The sequence below is a fragment of the Tachypleus tridentatus genome, chromosome 1 (assembly GCF_004210375.1).
Source record: "Tachypleus tridentatus isolate NWPU-2018 chromosome 1, ASM421037v1, whole genome shotgun sequence".
Lineage (NCBI taxonomy): Eukaryota > Metazoa > Arthropoda > Merostomata > Xiphosura > Limulidae > Tachypleus > Tachypleus tridentatus.
This window is the reverse complement of record NC_134825.1, coordinates 177,814,512-177,831,598: the sequence shown is the minus strand read 5'-3', so window position 1 is coordinate 177,831,598 and position 17,087 is coordinate 177,814,512. Positions and strand designations below refer to the sequence as shown.

Genomic DNA, 17,087 nt, shown 5'->3' with positions numbered 1-17,087 from the left:
AATATTTACCAAATTAATTAAATTACTTCTTCAAACATAAAACAACTCTCACAGAATAACTGGATATTTTTATCCAATCAATGGTGTAAAAGTTTCTACTTTTCTTCAAACAAAAAAAACAGTGTAATTAATCATGCTCTTCATTTATATAAATTCTGATAAGCAACAGAAGTAGACATCATCAGCTTCATGGTCTTACTTCATGTATCATTCATGGATAACTGGCAACAGAAAGTTTGCCATGACGATCAAGATAATAAAGCAGCAAGAAATTGAAAATCAGTAAACCACCAAATCATGGCTTAAAACATTGGAGAATAAACTTACCTGAACCAGGGACAGAAAAGGTTGTACCAGGATGGTGACCTACTGCAGGAGTGCTTGACCAAGCTGTAAACAACATCAAAACTACATTTAACAGGATGGTAGCTTTCTGACCAAGCTATAAACATTATATTTGACTCAATGGTACCTTTCTGACCAAGCTGTAAACAACATTAAATTATGTTTCATAGGACAGTAGCTTTCTGTTAAATTGTGTGACCAGTAGATAACATCAGTAGAATGACGGCCTATTTACCAGAATGTCCGATTACAAAACTGAAACAGCATCATACTATATTATTAATTACATGTACTACTATTAAAATAATGAGCAGTGTGTTTTATATAATTAGTTACAACTGTTTTCTAGGACAAGCAACAGAACATTATACAACAACCAAAACTGAATACATGAAACACAGTACTGATCATTAACATTAGATAAAGATGGACATGCGGTGGTTGAAATACCATTATACACACTACTTCTGAGAAAACCCACAAGGGAACAAATAAGAAATATAGTCTTTACAAATACATTAAGCTTAATGTTATTGTCTTGTGACAGAGATATAATCATACTTCATCAACAAATCACAACCAACATTACGTGCAAGACTGGATCACAGTGGAATAGAAATATAAACAAGAATATAAAGTTTCCTGGCAGCAGTTACACCCTGAGGAAATGAACCTGTGAACTCTATAGGTAGTTGATTTCCAGTTACACAAAACATGAAAAGGAATAAGGTATGTATTAAAGCAAACTTCACAAGAACCTTATTTTGGTACTTCTACAAAACAATGGCTGACATAGGAAGCACCAAAACCCACAGAAATAATCATTTATGATGATGACAGATTAGAACAAGGTCTTCACACTCACATACTTAACCAATATAATCATGGGGAAACAAACAGAACAAAAGACTAGCATCATAACTGTCCAAACTACCAGTAGCAGCCATCTTCAGCTACAAACTCATAACTGTCACTAAGGATGGAACTCTAGTTTCAAATAGCTTTATAATATTCATCTTTAAGAAATGTACAAAAGACAATTTCTTAAAATTACTACCAGAATATCGAAGTAGCTGTACAACTGCTAGCATCCCTGAAATATGGATTAGTAACTTTTTCAAATTGTTAATTGAATCCACAATGACAAGCATTGATTTTCAACTAACTGGTGACAGTGTCAATTGGATTAGTGAACTTGTAGGATATTAATGTATTCTAAAGACACCTAATGTGGGTATTAAACTTAAAATTCACAACCTTTCGGCTTTAAGTCATCTTCATGTTAGCAAAGAAAGTTTGCAATTGACTGTTGCCAGGTGCATCTTAGGGATGAGAGAGTAACCAAGTACAAGATTGTAGGGGGCGTTGCAGTTAAATGTTAGGTTGTTAATAAGTATAGATATAAAGGTGTTCCTTTATATTGGTTTAATTTTGGGTTTAGTTGTTGTACAAGTAGGGATTCTTTGATTTTGTTTGTTTATATTTGTTTTCCTACTTATGTTTTCTATGGTTATGTTGTGCTTATTTGATCTGCACTGTTCAAATTGTGCAAAAGTGTTTGTGTTTTTTTAATCTGGTTTTCATATTTCTGCTTGTTTCTCCAATACAAAAGTTGTGACAGTCGTTGCATTGTGTTTTATTAATGATGTTTTTGTTTTGTTTCATGCGCTGAGTCCCAGGGAATATATAATCCAGGATGGGCAATATTTATGTGGATTTCTGTTTTGAATTGTGTATTGACTCTCGTGATCTTGATGTTAAGAAATGCTATTTGGTTATGTTTTTCCTGTTCACACATGAACTTAATGTTGGGGTGTATTGAGTTAACACAATTGAAAAACACTGTGTGTTATGTAGATGTGAATACAGCAATTGTATCATCAACATAGCTGTACCAGTATAGTGGTGAGTGTAAGGCTGAATGGATCCCCTGCAATTCAATCTGTGTCATAAAAATGTTGGCTAGAACTGGTGACACGGGATTCCCCATACTTAAGCCATTTATTTGTAGGTAGTTTTGGTTATTGAACATTAAGTTAGTTATGGTGGTAGTGAATTCTATAAGGGTTGCTGGGGATGTGTATCAATGGGTTACGGTTTTTGATATAAAGTCCTAAAGTTGTCTTATAGGTTTCAGTAGTGAGACTTCTATGAAGAGGGAGATTACATCAAAACTGGCCATTAAGACTATGATTTAGTTGATCAAAAATATATTTAAAAATTGGCACACTATGTATTTACCAAGGTTATAGTTGCATGATTCATAGGTCAACATTATGGGTCATAGTGAACCATCTGGTTTAAGAGATTTGGGGGTGTTGTATAGTTGTGGTGTGTATGATTTAGTCTTATGTGGGAAAGAATAAACATTTTCTGAAACTGTGTGGGTTTTTCATTTGTAATAGGATTTTGTTCAGTTGGTTTACATGCGTTTTTGAAGGATATTAATAGCTACTGACAAGACTGTAATAATGAAATCCAAGAAACATTATGGAGTTACACAGAATAATATATTTCAACCTAGGATAAGAATCTAATTAACAAGATTAGAACTAAGAGTTGTCTTTCTTAGCGACAGTTTTTATACAAATAATATTACCAATCACTTTGTCAGACAGACTAAAGACAACAAATCACTTTGTCAGACAGACTAAAGACAACAAATCACTTTGTCAGACAGACTAAAGACAACAAATCACTTTGTCAGACAGACTAAAGACAACCAATCACTTTGTCAGACAGACTAAAGACAACCAATCACTTTGTCAGACAGACTAAAGACAACCAATCACTTTGTCAGACAGACTAAAGACAACCAATCACTTTGTCAGACAGACTAAAGACAAAATACGATACTTATCTCCATTACAATAATTTCAAAATGTTTCCGTAAAACCATCAATAGTTCAAATAAGGCTAAACAAATATAAACTAACTTATATTTTGCACCTTTTATTAATTTATTTTGTGAAAAATGTGGTTCGTACACTTACAAGTAGAAGTAGGCATAAAACCATTAAAAAAAGTTTTTAGCATCATTCACCAAATATTATAAAAAATATTTAATTTTCAAAAATTCATACAACTTTATACATAAAATTCCAATCCAAAAAATACCACACTTCTTAATTTAAAATACATGACTTTTAAATGTCAGGGTTGGATGCGAGTTGTTTTAAATGGATGGACATACTCAGTGGACTGAAATCCATTACAATCAATGTAAACATTTATCAAGTCTTTTCTCAAACACATTTGAGAAATCTACCATATGCAAAAGCAAAAACAACTTCCACATACCAACCTGTATGCTAGAAAAATAAAACTGCAAGTTTAAGATGTCTTTTACATTGCCAAAATTTATATTTGTGTCCACTTGTTTTATCACTCACAAATAAATACAAAAATGATCCATGGAAAATATCAGCTCCCTTACCAATCTTGAACAATCTAAGGAGATCCAGTGATTTTCTTCAAGACTTCACCCAATGTAAGACATATAATTGAAGTTAACATTCCAAATGTGAAACACATCTAGTAATGGTTGAAGTCACTGTCTGAACAATGCAAGACATTATTTAATTGTGGGTGAAATCACTGAACAGTGCAAGTTGGTGAGCTATAAACAACAATAAAGTCTAGCTCTTAATTTGTGGTTTAGGTCATACAAATATTACAAAAATTAAAAGAATAGCACAAAATCCAATCATAAAAGTTGTGACAAAAACGTAACTGGTTCTCCTTAAGGCAGCCAGAAAAGAATACATTACATATACTTTTATGGATTTAGAAGAAACAAAATCAATTATTACTACTGGTTTACACTGTGTTACCAACTTGACGAGTTTTGAAACTCAAACTACGAGATCATTTAAATATAAATACCTGGAACAGTTGATGGACCAAATGTAGGTGCAGGAGAGCTGGGAGAAACCATTAAGGAACTAGGGTTACTGGGCACAGGAAATGATATACAAGGTTCCCCCCCATACAACAGGAAGGCTCGAGTAGCCCATTCTGCCACCTAAACCATAAATGACAAGTTAAGTAACACCGTTATTTACGTTAAACCTTATATCTGCTAGTGGTTACTTAAGCCATTCAATGTGTGCGAGTTCTTTACTTGATACTTGTTCTTAAAAATTAATTTTTATTTATGGTAAATATGATCTCTACCAACATTTCCATATTTAAACATAACTGTTTTCACAGTATACAAACATGCAGTTGCTAGTCATCAACATACAAAAAAATTAAGGTTGCTACAAGAAGGAAACAAAGAAAACAGAAAGACCTTTTGTTGGGTGACAGTCTATCTGATGTTTTATTACAACACCTTCATACTGCTTAAATACATTATTTCTGAAAAATGAAAATTTTGTTCTACAATGTTTAAAATTATATAATTAATTATTCATTAGGCTCTCCAATCAATTATTCTCATGGTATTTATATAACCAAAATAACTGGAAACAACAATAATTCAATACACTAATTTCAGTCAGTGTACTACTTTCATGACAACATTCTGATTACTTAGAAACTCAAAAACAGTAATGTCTGAAAACATTAATTTTCAGGTGATTATTTTAATAACATATACAGAGTTAATCATTATATTAAATTACTTAAAGTGACATCACTGTTGTAATCAGTTATTTGACTTCATCACTCACACAGTAAACGCAGTTATTTTATATCAAATCAGATGTTATCCTTTTGATCTGGCTAGCCCTTCTAAGGTATATAATACAAAAATATGGAAATTAATAAACTACAGTATTATACAAGATCTATTATACAAACTGTATTCAGTATTCAAATCACTTACACTGAAATTGGTTTTTTTTCAGGCTGATAAATTGTACATATTTTTTGTAAATCACACAAGGATATCACAGAAGAGACTTCTCTAGCATAGCTATGGAGCATGTGCAGAAAGTACAGAGTAGACACAAACCTAGATATTTACAGGGTGTCCACATACTAATATCTAGACCACATTCTTGCTAGATTTGTGGGATTTTTTTTTTTTTTACAAGAGTTGTAAATCTTTTATTCTTTTTGTGAAAGATAAACATTATTTACTGCTTCATTTAATTATGCAGAAAATTAAAACTACTAGAATAAACCAACAGAACAGTTCAAACATTTAACAGTTTAGTGAACCGTGCATGTCCCAACTTGTGTCAACTGTCTACGAACACTGTTGCCGGTCAGTACCGTGCATGTCCCGACTTGTGTTGAAAGATCTTTTAAAAGACACAGTTTACAAACTATTGTTACATTTCTTTAATAACTTTGCAATGTTTAAGCTGAGCAATGTCAAACTGGTATTACAATTATAACCACAACAATAAATATTAATATTACCTGTTCCTCCTGAGTCATTCTAGAGCATGCTAGGATGAGACACATAGCACAAGCTTGGGTTTGCTAAAAAGAAATTAACATAGTTAATACAAAGTAACAAGAAAGTAGAAATGAAGTTTACGGTTTTTATTAGAAAGCCAGTTCAGGAGGACCTCTGATGCCGAAAGTTTCCAAATTAAATCTTGTTCCCTTCATATAGATTAAATAGTGTCTCAATAACACACACCTTCTGGTACATAGCAATGAATCAAACCAAGTCAATACCATTAAGACTTTCCAGATGTGACAAGATATTGAATATATTTAAAGTTAAGATTTATTATAATGGTTTATGCTTTGAGATTCATAAACATAATATAAAAACACAACTAATACCTTTAAACTAAACAGTTTCACATCTAACACAAACAACATACCTTATGAAGAACAGAGAAAGCTTTGACAGGTTCATATATGACACAAACAACATACCTTATGAAGAACAGAGAAAGCTTTGACAGGTTCATATATGACACAAACAACATACCTTATGAAGAACAGAGAAAGCTTTGACAGGTTCATATATGACACAAACAACATACCTTATGAAGAACAGAGAAAGCTTTGACAGGTTCATATATGACACAAACAACATACCTTATGAAGAACAGAGAAAGCTTTGACAGGTTCATATATGACACAAACAACATACCTTATGAAGAACAGAGAAAGCTTTGACAGGTTCATATATGACACAAACAACATACCTTATGAAGAACAGAGAAAGCTTTGACAGGTTCATATATGACACAAACAACATACCTTATGAAGAACAGAGAAAGCTTTGACAGGTTCATATATGACACAAACAACATACCTTATGAAGAACAGAGAAAGCTTTGACAGGTTCATATATGACACAAACAACATACCTTATGAAGAACAGAGAAAGCTTTGACAGGTTCATATATGACACAAACAACATACCTTATGAAGAACAGAGAAACCTTTGACAGGTTCATATATGACACAAACAACATACCTTATGAAGAACAGAGAAACCTTTGACAGGTTCATATATGACAAACAACATACCTTATGAAGAACAGAGAAAGCTTTGACAGGTTCATATATGACACAAATAACATACCTTATGAAGAATAAAGAAAGCTTTAACAGGTTCACAATCTGGACCATTATTAGCAAGTAACAAATGACGGAGTTGGTCAATGGGCCTTAGTTTGGTCACTATCTGGCTGCCCTATCAAAATTATGTAAAGAAACAGAAGGGTCAATTTTATATACAATTTTGTAATTGTGTGGATAAAAGTTTAAGTTAATCTGTAGAGCTACAATACACTATCTATTAAATAAAAGGTTCTGAGTCAGTCTAAACATTTATTTTCATTAACACAACAATTTTGTGTTTGGTAAACCAAGTAGCTAATTTAAGATCAATCCACTTTCTATTTATGCTTATTTTGGTTAAATTCAGATTCTCAGAAAAGTAGATAATTAATTATCAACAACCGAGACTCGCTAGTTATACTATGGTAACGAGAAATAACGTGTTTAACATTGGATATCAACAACCGAGACTCGCTAGTTATACTATGGTAACGAGAAATAATATTTTTAACATTGGATATCAACACCTGATACTTTTAAACTGTACTATGGTAATAAGAAATATTTTTAAATAGAGGGTTTTACTGTTAGAAATCTGTTATTGAAATGTTTCAGGATACTAGTTCTTTTAAGAGGTCAGTGGAGTACTCCATAATGTTCCAATACATTAATTGTTAAGGGGTCCTCTGTCATATATATTCCTAGAAGATAAGGGTTTTTTCATTCATCTAATCCATGAAATGTTTGTTTCTATTATTAAAGTGGTTAAAACATCTTGTAGTTTGTTTGTTTCTATTATTAAAGTGGTTAAAACATCTTATAGTTACTCCTTGTCAGTTATTCTCTGTATTGAAAACATTTCTTTTTGTTCTGTGATCTGCAGTAACGGATGTTTTTGTTTTCATTCGTCCTCCACTACTTTTGTTTTTTTCAACTGTTTTCCTTATGTCTACCAACATTTTGTGAATTATGCTCTATTTTGTTTGTCCATTGAGAAAACAGTTTACGTAAGTTTTAATATAAAAAAGACATTTTATAATCTTTCTTATGAAAAGAAGAAACTCGTTTATTTCTAAAGGAACTCTTTTCTTAAATATTGAAATATTAAGGAATGCATGAAAGCTTCACAAAGCTGTTCTTAATGCACCTCACCAACCAGAAGGAACATTACATGTGCTACAGTGCCGTGTTAATACAATATTGAAGGTAAAATGTCCAACAAGCCTTCAAGATTATTCCCTCTTGTTAATCATTTCTCAAAGAATGTTTTACCTGTGCTGACAAGACAACAAACTTGCGGGGAAGTTCTGCATGCTGACTGACCACCAGTGGAGGCTCTGATGGCAGGATCACATTGTTGATGTTCAGGGTACAGAGTGGCTTGGGGGGTTGGAGCTGAAGAACCTCGGTCATGCACCAGGTTTTACCATCCACAGGAATCACAGTCTGCAAATATAAAATTAAGGTGAATTTCAACATACAACTATTTTATAGAATTCTAGGTACAACTGTTTGATTCAACTATTGAACAAGAATGAATGCATCTTACCCCAAAAGGTAAAAACTGCATCTCTGAATTAAGAAATAAACTTGTACTTTTATTTACCAAAAAATCTTCAGACTTGAAATTCATTCAATTAAAAACTGTTATATAGAAAAATAAAAATAGATATGTAATTATTGCAGCAAACTGTAAAACATTATTACTTGTAAATTATTTTTGAGTGTAATATGGCCCTAATATCTTGTTATAGGGAAAGCTGAAACAATTTTGAACAAATTATTATTATTTGAACCTTGTAACTTCCATGGAAATTAGTTTTAGCCAATCACTGTTTCTCAACTTGGTTGTTATTGTGATTTTGATGTATTTCATCTATATTGTAATAAATGTCTGTTTATTGTATTTATATAAGCTGGTATGGCTTCCAGGTCACTGGAGATTTGTGTAGGTTGAAATGTAATGATTATCTCAGTGATATATTGCTAGAAGAGGAGATTTATTTGAAACTTCTGACACGTTTATAGTCCTAGGCTTTAAGGTTAATCTAATGCTTCATTCATGATTTTATATTTTTCTTTGAATTATGGTGTTACAATAGGACAGGAAATCAAATAATTTTCATGGAAGAAGATGAGGAACATTAAGGTAAATCATTGTGTATTTCACTATTCGTGTTTTGCCAAGAAAGCCACTGTGTTAGGATGAGTTTACATGAAGCTGTATCATGCTAAGAAATTGTTTGAATTAAATGTAAAAAATGAGATATACTATTTGCAGAATCTCAATAGTATTTAGAAGGCTGAAATGATATTTTATCCAGTATTTTAATTTTTATAAATGGAATAATACAAGCTATGCAATACATACATCAAATAACATCACCAGATATTCTTAAGTGTTAAAATCTTTTATTATTGCACAACTAACAGTTCAATAGTTATTAAACCAACAAATGTTTTTACTTTTTTTTCCCACGAAAATTAGAGATTAAACACTATACTATTCTAATCAGAATCAGATATTTCAATTCACAAAAACATACCAATTCAGATGTGAAAGTGAAACATTCAGGCTTAATAACAACTTCTAGGTGTCATTCTGCCAGGATCACATCATTAAAACCTGACTGTCATCTTGACACATCATGCTTTTAAAACTACTACTTACTAGCTAGACAACAACAATTATTGGGAAGAATTAACCTAAAAACACTTCTCAAACAAATAAGTGTCATTCAAACAACTTCGTGATCAGTGTAACAAAGCTCACTCATATTAAAGATGAATGTCATTCACATTTTAATATCACTCATATTAAAGATACATTCTTAAAGATGAATGTCATTCACATTTTAATATACATTTGATTTACCAAATTATGCCTAAAATAACCAGGTGACTGTGACAGGTATTCATATAAAACTCGAAACTTCTACCAACAACAGATGAATTACTTACATAAAAGACAGTCTGCTTATCAACATACTGAGGTTGTTACGTCTATTACGTCATACCAATTGACGCATGTTATTGAAACAATATCATCCTGTTTTAATAAATTAACAGACCTAGAATCCCATAATATACTCCTGAATCATTTAAAACAGTGTTTCTCTTACTTTACTACAGCCACAGGCTTCAATGTAACTCATGGATTCAGCAATACTTCAACTAAGGAAATGTAAAATATAAAAACATACCTTCTTGATTATTTCTGTTGGAACTTTTTCAGAAAAACAACAAAGTGTTAGAAAATTTGAAAATCTGATGATGTACATGTCTGTATTTTCATAGTTTAAATACATATTAAGTCAGTTAATAACACAACATATAAATTGAGATAACATAACAGCTCACATGAAGTTCCATCAGTTGCGACTGAAACGGAAAGGAGTCGTTACTCATGGTCCATATTACATCACTGTCTTCAGTCTGAGATGATGCCAATAATGCACAACCTGTTCAAAAAGAACAGATTAATATGATAACAAACAAAATTAGAACTAGAAATATCAGTCATTTACTCGAAGCTGAAATCAACTGGCCGAGAACTCGAAGCTGAAACTAACTTGCTGAAAGCTTAATGTTGTTGAGACATTTCATAATTTATAACTATTACAATCTTCAGTTTCTATAATAGTGAATGTTTAATAACCTCACAAGACAGTAGTACAATCTTCAGTATGGTAAGTATTCTAGAGAAATATAAAGTCACCACCTCTCACAAAAAGAAACAAGTTAATGGCGACCTCTCATGAACTATGTATGAAAACTCAGTTCTCACCAACAGTCCACCTTCAGTTTCATGCAACTTTTACCTATAAAGCTGTAAAGTTACAAAATGCACTTAAACTCATTCTAAGAATACTTTAAAGTGTGAACAATTTTATTAAACTACTTTATTTTAATAATTCACAAACAAAACTAGCTAATAATTCAAATTTTAAAATAAGTTTTAGGTTCTTCAATACATATGTAAAAACAGCTCGTTTGGGTTGAGAAAACTTTTACGTAGAGGAGCAAACAACGTTTCGACCTTTTTCAGTCATCGCCAGGTTCGCAAAGAAAAAAAGAGGTAACTGACCGATAGCTGACCACATGTTTCAAAGGGGCTGTGTAATTGAGTGTAGGAATGTAGAGGGCATGCTTAGATGTTGGAAGATATAATTTTATATTATTTATTTTATTATATTTAATATAGGTATAAAGGCGTTCCTTTATATTGGTTTATTTTGGGTTTAAGTTGTTGCATAAGTAAGGCTTCTTTAATTTTGCCTTTGTTTATGTTTGTTTCTTTATTTAGTATTTGAGTGTTTTCTATGGTTATGTTGTGTTTATTTCACTTGCAGTGTTCAAAAATGTGTGAAGGTGACTTTTTATGTTCTTTGAATCTGGTTCCCATTTTTTCTACTTGTTTCTCCAACATAGAGGTCGTGGCAGTTATGTTTCTTGTTTGTCATGTCTATTTTTGTTTGTTTGTTGTTATAGGTGTAAGTAAAATGTAAAAATACAAAACAGATTACATTAGATAATAAAAAAATAATGCTTCACAAGGTATGTTCTTGAGTAGTCCCTATACTATGTAATTCAATACAGTACCTTGAGCAATGCTGTTGTTGAGTGATTTACAACTTGTGTTGCATGATCATAAGTTAGACAGTTCAAAGGGCAATAAAACAATAAAACTACAAATATACACTGCTATAAGTTTCATGTTAATTAAAATAAATAAATGTCATGTCCTGTTACAACTAGCAGCCATTTTAGAAAGAAAAGAAAGCAACTTTTTTTCATGGTGGTTACAAGGTCAGTCAAACTGACCAAGTCCAGTTAAATTAGGGTATGGGAAATAACAGGTAAAATACAAAGTTTAATTAAAGAAGTTTAATATTTTAGGGTTTTAGAGGTTACACACTAATGAAGTTTGAGATTTTCAGATGATGAAGAGTATTTGGTCTTCACATAACAACCCCTTTGCACTCAAACCAGTTAATACTTTAACTATATATTCATAGACAAACATCTTCAAAAATACATAACTAAAATACCTAATTCATTGTGTACAAAGAATTTGTAATACTTACAAAAAGATTACCAAATTTGGTAAAAATAGCATGGAAACTGATAGTTAGTTTGTGGTTACAAGGTTGGTATAATCCACTGACCACATATACAAAATTAAAATACAAAATATCAAAAATACCTTTTCTGTAATGGGCCATGTGAACGTGACTTGGCCGTTGTAATGGAGCATTTGCTGAGAACCCGGGAGGAAGACGAACATGCAAGAGCAATAAGGTAAAAGGCCTAGCTTCAGGATGGATCAGTGATGTGGTAGTGAAATAAAATCTCACCCTTAAAAAATTACAGAAGTTTCTCAACCAAAAATAAATTACACAAAATTGCAACTTAAGAAAGTTACATCTAAATTACGATACTACAGCACTCAAGCAGAAAAAGCTGACAAAAGCATTTTATATATCCAAAATTTACTTGTATTTTTAAAAAATATATTTGGTTTAAAAGTAAAATATGTTATAATAACAGACACAAAGAAGATTCACAATCAGATAAAATATGTTACGATATCTGACACTAATGTTATTACATAGGTCACTAACAACAATACCATAATTTAAAGTGAAATATGTTCTATACAATTAAAGATCTCTTATCAACATGAATGAAAGTTTTAAACAGTTAGATTATTATAATATATATTTGGAAATATCCAAACTATATTTAAAATAACAGTTTATCATTATTATCATGAAACAATTTTATCAGTATTGTCTTCTGTAATCAAACATGGTTTGAACTAAGCTTTAAACATCTTCTAACAAGTAGGTTATTGGTAAAAAAGGTAATTGTTTTTATAGTGGTTACAATGTTGGTTAAATCACCAACATTCATGCAATTAAGGTAAACAAAGTATCAGATTAAATATAAAAGTTTTACTCAAACAAATTTTACTTACAGCAGTTCATAGGTTAAGAACAAAATTAGAAAAATTTCATATGGAATAAGTATATTTAATCTTAACATGAAAATCAACTTGCACTTGGAGCACCGAATTCTCCAACTCTACATTCTATAATCTGGAAATCATGATGGTTTTGTGTTTAAAAGATTAGTCACATCAACTGACCTCACATGGAAAGTGTTAAGCAGAATATTTTTGACATACCTGATGATGTCAGGTTCATCTGGTGAAACACTGTACCCATAAAAATAATACTGTTTACCCAACAACAAAGTTTTTCAAAACTTGGTTTCATAAACACAATAATATTATTATAAAGTCAATAAAGAATAAATAAACAACATGGACATATCAATGTTTTCTTGGGAATGCATTTTTTTTTTTTTTCTTTACCCGATTGTGTGACTGCCACCAAATTGATGTGAACTGACTCTACAATGTCCAGGGCACTGATATGAACCACTGGTCGAAAATTGGACCTATCAATTGTTCTGCAAAAGAAAAACAAATTTCAAACTTTTTATGATTATTACATCAGTTACTTGTCTAAGAAGTTTTGATATGGATAAAAATAATAGTACTAAATGACACTGAGGAATATTCTAGTATTAAAATAACTTGTAAAAACTCAACATTAAAAAAATACAAAATAAAATGACAAGATACCTTACTTAACACTGATACAGACTTCTTACTGCAGTAGTAATGTTTATGTAAAGTTACTGTGGGAAATATAAAACATAAACCAACATAATCATAATTTAATCAAGGTGTTAAATGATTTTATGTAATTGAAACAATGTTACTTTATTCAAGAACTGCTGTAATAGGACTTGTTAATTTATTTATATAAAGCCCAATAATTACCACAGGTGGCAGGACATAACTAGAAATTACACCAGAACTTCTACGTTTGAATAACAAAACAATGATACACATTTTTGGAAATTTTATGGCTTGTTAAATAATAAAATGTGAATTAGAACATGACTACATTTGTCATGTATTAATTGCATATCAATAAATCAAACACTACTAAGATATAAAAAAACATACTTAGCTATGTTGACAGCCTGCTGAACAATGGAGTTTTGAGAGACAGCTATTACTTTAGTCAACTGCTTTCCGTCAGCACCAAGATCAAAAACCTTTAACAGTATTTAAGTTAAAAATTCAAAAGAAGAAACAAGTTAACTAATATAGTAAACACTATTTCAACTTTATTAAGCATGAAAATATTGTATTAACTACTAGCAATAACCAAAGCAGCATTAAGTCATTACATGCTTCCCAGCACAGAAGTCTATTAAAATAATCTGTGATGAACAAACTTACTTGTATTGTTCCTTTATCAGACCGTGTATAAAGTATGTGTCTACTGTCATCAATCTCTATCTGAACAATGGGATCTGGTAATGAAGAAAAGAGTACCAGATTTAACAGCTTATCAAGGAAACAGATAACTAGGGATGTTGACAAATAATATATGGTTACTTATGACTGTCCTGACATGACCCAACAATGACACAGATAACTAGTGATGTCAACAAATAATATAGTGTTTCTTGACATGACCCAACAATGACACAGATTACTATTAATGTCAACAAATAATATACAGAGTTTCTTGACATGACCCAACAATGACACAGATTACTATTAATGTCAACAAATAATATACAGAGTTTCTTGACATGACCCAACAATGACACAGATTACTATTAATGTCAACAAATAATATACAGAGTTTCTTGACATGACCCAACAATGACACAGATTACTATTAATGTCAACAAATAATATAGAGTTTCTTGACATGACCCAACAATGACACAGATTACTATTAATGTCAACAAATAATATACAGAGTTTCTTGACATGACCCAACAATGACACAGATTACTATTAATGTCAACAAATAATATACAGAGTTTCTTGACATGACCCAACAATGACACAGATTACTATTAATGTCAACAAATAATATACAGAGTTTCTTGACATGACCCAACAATGACACAGATTACTATTAATGTCAACAAATAATATACTGTTACGAGTTTCTTGACATGACCCAACAATGACACAGATTACTATTAATGTCAACAAATAATATACTGTTACGAGTTTCTTGACATGACCCAACAATGACACAGATTACTATTAATGTCAACAAATAATATAGAGTTTCTTGACATGACCCAACAATGACACAGATTACTATTAATGTCAACAAATAATATACTGTGATATCTAAAAGTTCCTTAACTTTTAAAACACAGGTTTGGTCAATTTGACCAACCACATGACCTCTTTCTACATGTTTAGTCTTTACAGATTTAATAGTTTAAATTTTTAATGTAGTTTGTGTATATCTTTACAATATATGACAGTCTTTCAGTTAACATTAGTAGTCTTACACATACTAAAAATTCATGTTTTTAGTGAAGTATGTTTAACAAACTAAAGATTTGTCCATTAATATATTGAGTGTTAGTGTTTAGTAGTTTGTGTGAAAAGCTAGTTTCATGTTAAGATTAAAAATGTTTATTCTCGTCTCAAATTTCCTTGTGTAATCCCTAAAGCACCCTAAATACATTTCAAATGTGTTTTTTCTTCAATAAAACTGTTTATCTGTTATTTTCTCTATCCTAACTTAAAATGGAATTGGTCAATTTAACAAACTTTGTAACCACCAAAATAAACTTAAAATTTCTAGAATGACTTCAAACTGTAACATGAAACTACATTCATGTAGCCAGAGTAGTTGTAAGTTCATAACATCTATTTATAATTACTTTGAATTGTTTTAGTCTTTTGAATGGTGTCTAATTACTATAATTGTAAATCACTCAGGAAACATGTAACTAACGTTACACTAATGAATTATATTACCCACGAACTCCTACAAGATGCTCACATATGTACCTCTTGGTATTATTATAATATTTATTTTACCTTATCTAACCTTAAGTAATTTACAAAGATCCACATATTTGCATTTTCATTACTTGTATAGTAACACAAAGTGATAAAGAGTTAACCCTATTTTGTTTTGTTTATATTAATAGTAGTACTGCACTTAATTTAATTAAATAATGCACCAAACAATACAGACTCGTAATATACAAAAAGTATTAACATCATTCTCATTAAAAAGTTAACTAGTTTGGACAAATTTCTAATGACTCTTGTCAATTGTGAGAAGTAATGAAATGTTGTCTACTTTTAGCATGTTATTAGCCTATATTGTTCGGTGCATTATTTAATTAATTAAAATTAAGTAAATGTTGATTGCATTTAGAGTATCAACTTTCTCATAAAAATGATGTTGATGCTCTGAATGAAATTGACTTTTAAAGTCATTTGCTAAATAAAAACCTTGACTCTCTATTGGTTAATATATAATTAAATGGAAGAAAGAAGTATTAACAAATGTTGAGAGAACAGATGTGACAGGCATGTAACAGGTCTGATTTTCTATTTGTTTGCTCTGTAACCAAACAAAATTGACAACTATAAAAATATGATGTCTGAGCAACGATGATTCTACATAGATATTTGCATTTAATTTTTTACTTTTTTGAAGGATGGATAAAGCAGGTAAAAGGTAAAATAACATGCTCAAAGAAAGTTACTCACAAGTCACACTAGAGAAAATTCTGGAGTTCTTCAAATATTGCCTTAGAGTTGTGTATTATCAAAATATTGTTAAAATCGTTTACCATGATAGATCATTTATCAAAAATGCTTGAATGAAGGAAAAACACAGTTCTGTGGGAAGTACAGACTAAATACAAGGACAAACATTTTGAAGCTAATTACGATATAAAAACATTTTTATCTGTAATTCTTAATAATGAAAAATGCACTTGAAATAAAAACATTTCTCAGAACAGCTGGTATGGGTATTAGAAACACTTTTACTGATAAAGAGGGAACAATGTTTCAACCTCATCTTCAGGTAAAGAAAGAGATAGTTCACAAGCAACCATTGCCAGAAATGTCTTAGGAACATAGTACCCGTTTATACTCTCATTCCTAAGACATGTGTCCGGGAACGGTCACTTCCAAACTATCTTTCTTAACCTGAAGATGACCTAGGAAGGTTGAAATGTTCTCTCCTTATCAGTAAAAGTGTTAATACCCATACCAGTTGTTCGGATATACATTTTTATCTGTAGTTGCAGACACAGAACAAACTACCACAAATTTAAGATATTAATATAATAAGAATCTGTAAACCTAAACCTTATCATAGAAAATTAAATAAGGA

At 30.9% G+C, this 17,087-nt stretch overlaps 1 protein-coding gene across 1 annotated transcript in view; it reads right to left on the bottom strand.

Moving 5' to 3' along the window:
- The window catches only part of Nup154 (nuclear pore complex protein Nup154), a 55,008-nt gene that overhangs the window by 28,693 nt on the left and 9,228 nt on the right, over positions 1-17,087 (bottom strand). The window contains 10 exon segments of the mRNA XM_076465791.1: positions 328-390; positions 4,231-4,369; positions 5,719-5,781; positions 6,848-6,958; positions 8,098-8,271; positions 10,186-10,286; positions 12,032-12,184; positions 13,205-13,302; positions 13,868-13,959; positions 14,147-14,220. Coding sequence (XP_076321906.1) covers positions 328-390; positions 4,231-4,369; positions 5,719-5,781; positions 6,848-6,958; positions 8,098-8,271; positions 10,186-10,286; positions 12,032-12,184; positions 13,205-13,302; positions 13,868-13,959; positions 14,147-14,220 — 1,068 coding nt within the window.